General features: G+C 47.6%; 2 protein-coding genes across 2 annotated transcripts in view; both read right to left on the reverse strand.

Annotated features, from left to right (window-relative positions):
* LOC119408700 (protocadherin gamma-C5) overlaps nt 1-3622 on the reverse strand; it is a 15916-nt gene extending 12294 nt beyond the window's left edge. The window contains exon 1 of the mRNA XM_037675540.1: nt 844-3622. Within this exon, the coding sequence (XP_037531468.1) occupies nt 844-3330 (2487 nt within the window). The 5' untranslated portion in view covers nt 3331-3622. The remainder of the gene's footprint in view (nt 1-843) is intronic.
* A 1051-nt stretch (nt 3623-4673) lies between these two features.
* The window catches only part of LOC119408701 (protocadherin gamma-C5-like), a 2643-nt gene continuing 1914 nt past the window's right edge, over nt 4674-5402 (reverse strand). The window contains exon 2 of the mRNA XM_037675541.1: nt 4674-4753. Within this exon, the coding sequence (XP_037531469.1) occupies nt 4674-4753 (80 nt within the window). The remainder of the gene's footprint in view (nt 4754-5402) is intronic.

Here is a 5402-nt window from a genome sequence, read left to right on the forward strand (position 1 = left end):
ACCCCCCCCCATCTTTAGACTCTATAGTAAATCACATGAATGTCAGCACCTTAAGTTATTTCTTTTCTGCTACAGTGTCTGTTTTGATGCATTAAATCATTATTTGGCCAACTTTTTCAAACCTCATTCTAAATACATCAGAGTGGGGTCAGAAACACCTAGCAATGCCTCTTGTATGTGTCATTACATCCTGGAACTAATCACCAGAGCTTCGGCGGACAACAGGAAGTCGGGGTCAAGCCAGTGATCCCACAAATTCCTGTTTTTCATCTACTGCTTTAGTCTGTGGGTCTCCGCCTCCTACTTCCCTTTTCCTTCATCCCCCCATCTTTCCTTCTGTCATCCTCTTCCTGTCTGTCTCCCAGTCATTCTGACGGAGCCAACCCGGCTGGAACCCATTTTCATCTGGGTGTCTCCACCTCTCCATCTGTTAAGACGTCCTGATGTTTTCCTGCTTTCCTTTTCCAGTTAACCTACTCTGATCTGGCCTCTTTTGACATAACTTTTTCTACCTTTTGTTGTCGTCTATAGAGAAAGCACTCCATATTACCCAAACTGCTTCAAGACAGTGATGGCAACCATATTCTCTGACTTCAAAGACAAAATTTGACAAAACCTGCCCAGGACCTGTTGGAAAGAAGGATTCTACAACTATAAAAGCGATAATCATCCTACAGTCATACATCTAATCCAAAAAAACAGTCTCAGTAAACTGTTTTGTTTAAAACACACACACCTTAGAATATGTTTTGCAGAATTAAAACCCTGTTTATTTACCAATACCCCCACAATATTTGTCTTATAACAACAGAGGGAGCCGTTTTGTCTCACTCAAGCCCTCACCTCACTGACTGAGTTCATAAGCTGCTTCCTGCTGAGCGTCGTGTTGAGTGTGTTGTTGTGGCTCAGCATGGGTGTTTTCATAAATACAAAGTCACTTCGGCTGGATATGGTGGAGTAGCAGGGCCTGTAGGTGCGCATGTGTGGATCCTGGGGGCCTCCCACCACCTCCATGTATCGTATAGGTCCATCAGTGTTGAGCTGCAGGTGCAGGTCTTTGCTGGGCCTCTGGTGGTAGCGGCTGGGCCTGTGGCGATCGTAGCAGCAGAAGCAGCACTCGGAGTCCCCCAGCATTGGGTCCCGGTGCCTCAGGCAGCGCACCATGAAAACCACAAACGTAATAAACGCAACGCCTGACACGCAGGCGAGAGAGATGATGAGGTACAGAGTGATGTCAGGCATCCCGGTGCGGTGGTAGAACTGGTTGTGGTGGGGGATAACAGGAGCTTCATTGGCTGCAGCCTTCTCGTCCACAGTTACTGTAATGTTCACAGAGCTGGACTTTGGTGGATCACCATTATCCTGGATGACCACTGTTATATCATAAGCTGAGCCCCCTTCCTCTTCTGCTAGCTTGCGGGCTGTGCGGAGCTCCCCGGTGTGGGCCCCAATGCGGAACATGCCAACATTTGGTCCGGGTGCGATTGAGTAGAACAACCACGCATTGTGCCCACTGTCTGCATCCACTGCCACCAGTTTATTTATGAGGTGACCAGGGCCAGCAGATGGTGGCACAGCCAGCTGCAGTCTTTTGTCTTTAGGGTGGGAGGGGTGAACCATCACTGGCGCATTGTCATTCACATCCACCACAAACACATGCACAGTGACGTTCGTCGTCCGTGGGGGCACCCCAGCGTCCTGGGCCTGCACCTCAATGCGGAAGTTTTTAAGCTGCTCGTGATCCAGGGAGCGCATGCTGTAGATGTGTCCTGTCTCTGGGTTAATATACACATAGGATGATATGGGTGAGCCCTGGACCATGCTGGGAAGGATGGAAAAGGAGACGTGAGCATTCTCACCTAGGTCTGGGTCTGTGGCAGACACAGCAGTGATGGGGGAGCTGGGGGCGTTGTTTTCAGGGATGTCCACGGAGTATGAAGGCTGGGAGAAGATGGGAGGGTTGTCATTTACATCTGAGAGCTTCACCACAAAGGATATTTGTGATGAAAGAGGCGGGGAGCCAGCATCAGTGGCCTTGATGACCACCGTGTACTCTGGGACAGTCTCACGGTCCAGTCTGCTGGCAGTGATCAGATTATAATGCATGCCAAAAGCTGAGTTCAGTTTAAAAGGCAACCCTGGGGGGATAGTTAATGTAACCTGCCCATTAACGCCAGAGTCCAGATCCCTGGCACTTATGAGGGCTATCACAGTCCCTGGATCCGAGTCTTCTTTGATGGGGCTTGTCAGTGACGTCAGCGTCACCTCCGGCGCGTTGTCGTTCTCATCAGTGACGTCCACTATGACGTTGCAGGATCCCTCCATGGCGGGGGAGCCCCCATCTCTGGCCTGCACGGTGATGTGATAAGATGCGCCCTTTTCATAATCCACGGAGCCCTTCACACGGATCTCTCCGCTTTTAGAGTCCACGCTGAACAGCTGGAGCACGCGCTCCGACGTGTATTTACCGAACAGGAAGGATATGTCCCCGTTGCTGCCCGCATCCGCGTCCGTCGCGTTTAATTTCGTGACTAAAGTGCCGAGTGCCACAGTTTCCAGCAGGGTGACTTTCTTCACCGGCTCTTCAAAGACCGGCGCGTTGTCGTTCACATCCAGGATTTTAATGAGCAGAAGAGTGGAGCCAGATTTCTCCGGCTGCCCCCCATCCACAGCCGTGAGCATCAGGCGGAACGACGCCCGCGCCTCCCTGTCCAAAGCCTTGTCCACCACCAGCTCTGGAAACTTGCTGCCGTCGCTTTTAGTTTCCACTTTTAAGATGAAGAAGTCGTTCGCTGCCAGCTGGTACGTGCGTAAAGAGTTGGCACCCACGTCTGGATCGTGCGCGCTCTCCAGACGGAACCGCGTCCCCGGCGAGGCCGCCTCGGACACCTCCAGGGAGATGGTGCTGGTGGAAAACCTCGGAGCGTTGTCATTCACGTCCAGAACGTCCACCACGGCCCGGTGGATCTGCAGGGGGTTCTCCACGAGCAGCTGCAGGTGCAGTGAGCACGATGACCTCAGCTCACACAGCTGCTCCCTGTCGATTTTCTGTTTAATCACCAGATCTCCGGTCACCTCCTTCAGCTCGAAATACTCCACCCCTGATTCCGACTGCACGCGCAGCTTCCTCTGGACGATCTGCTGGGCTGTAAGACCCAGATCCTTAGCCACGTTCCCCACGACCGAGCCCGGACTGAGCTCCTCCGGGACGGAATAGCTGAGCTGAGCCGAGGCAGAGGACACGCAGGCCAGACAGAAGTAAAGCCTCCACAGCCTCCCTCCTCCACCTCCTCCTCCTCCTCTGGAGCGCTTCCTCCACCCGGAGTCCATTGTGCTGCGCTCAGAGGATCGGGGGGGAAAGTTCCGAACTTTCTTCTCTAACCGTCACGTATCCATCTCCACGAGGCTACAGGACTCCATGTAAACATTTCCACTCCAGAAGCAAAGCGATGGCGCGCTCGGATAAAATCATCCTGACACAGATTATTACAAAAAGAAAATAAACACGAGGCGAAAATCAAAGTTGTCCCTGGCTGCTCTGAAACTCTGGGCTGTCTGTCTCTCCTCGGCCTGTCTCTCCCCACGGGCGGGGGGAGCGCAGAGGCCAGGCCTCCTATTGGAGGACAAAGCTGCAGCAGCGCTGTCACACCTCCCACACCCACTCAAGTTCTCAGTCACTTCTCTCCCACAGGCAGGAACAAACACACTGTGTTAACTTTTACATATAAGATAGATAAGTGGCAGGAAATGCTACTTTGTGTTGTTACAGAGAACAAGAAACAATGTGCTCTGTTCTCTCATGATGAAAAGAGCTGCACACGTCACAGGAAACAAGGCGCGCAGTAACCGCATGGGGGCGTGGTTTCCACACGTGCCTTTCCTTCAGGGAAACTCAGAAAGATGGCTGCTCAGGACAAAGGTGGAAAAAAGGGGCTTTCTTTTAAATTCTAGATTTTTTTTTTATATATTTCAAAGTGTTCATACATTAGCTACATAAAAGTCACATGGTGAACATGTTTGACTAAAACTGTTAAAAAAGGTGTTCAGAATAGGACAGAAAATAAAGAAAACAAATGTATGAACTTGTTTTTAATAATAGTGCCTATAAAGGAGCAGATTATAGAAAGAACTTTCAAATCTATCAAAGATAAAAAAAATGCTATTGGGCAAAAATCCAACTGTAATCAACGAATTAAACAAAAACGTTTTAATGATATAAAATGAATGAGGTTTAAAAATAAAAATTGGGTACTTAAATATTAACTACTTTTAAGACGTTTCTGAATATATGATTTGAATAAATGTTACGTAAATTCGTTAATGTTTGTTTGTGTGTTGTTTCTGCACCATAACATGTAGAAATTATAAAACGAACTTAGAGATCCACCTGTTCAAGCAAAGTTAAAAAACTGTAAGTTCAACCCACTGAGCAAGGAGACGTCTAAATGACGTCTTTTTCAAGTCGTTTTTGCACGTCTAATTTTGGTCCCTTGCAGGTGCAGACTGTTACGACAGACGACGTCTTTTTCCGACGTCCACTGGACGGTCAATATAGACGTATTTTCTACATAAAAATTAAACTTATTTTATTCACTTCATATAATAAAATAATTAGTAAGTGCTCTGTGTTGTCTTCATTGCATGTTCCCCTGCAGAGTTTAACACATTCACCCTCAGATGGATGTTGGAATGACTGGGGAACCAGGTCCCAGGACCTTGGGGTTTAAAGTCAGCTGCTCTGCCACTGCACCATCTTTGTGCAGCAAACAAAGTTAAAGAAACAGTACATTTGACCATCTAACGTGCAACAGGAAACCACACACTACATATACTAGGTTTACAATTAAATCATCACTCCTTAAATGTCACAAGAAACAGATGGACTAAGTTTTACAAATAAATCACTCCTTAATTTTTTTTCCTTTATCCTCTTTACTGGATTAACAGAAATAGATTTGAGAGAAAATAGCAACAGTTGGTTTATGAATGAAGCCGTGCAAATATATAATCATAAGAGTAACTGTGCACAGTTACTCTTTTATGATTATAAATTATGATTGTAAATTTTATGGTTATAAGAATTATGATTCACTAAGGCACACCTGCACCTGTTTTGGATGTCTATACGACCTCCAGGTCAGACGTTCAAACATTCGACTTTATATCGACGTGCAAATGAGGTCATGGTTAGACGTCCAGAGTGGACCTTGTTTGCACGTCGTGGAGATGTCCAGAATTGGTCTAGACGTACGGACTCAATATAAACGTGATCTGCACATCCATTCGACGTCTAATGTTTAGTGGGAACAGAACATTTTCTAGAACACGTTTTATTTACTGTGCCTTCATGATTGGTGCTCACCTGCTGGCTCTCAAAGGTCCAGGTGCTGTCGGGTAAAGAC

The sequence above is a fragment of the Nematolebias whitei genome, chromosome 4 (assembly GCF_014905685.2).
Source record: "Nematolebias whitei isolate Nwh7 chromosome 4, NemWhi1, whole genome shotgun sequence".
NCBI classification, from domain to species: Eukaryota; Metazoa; Chordata; class Actinopteri; order Cyprinodontiformes; family Rivulidae; genus Nematolebias; species Nematolebias whitei.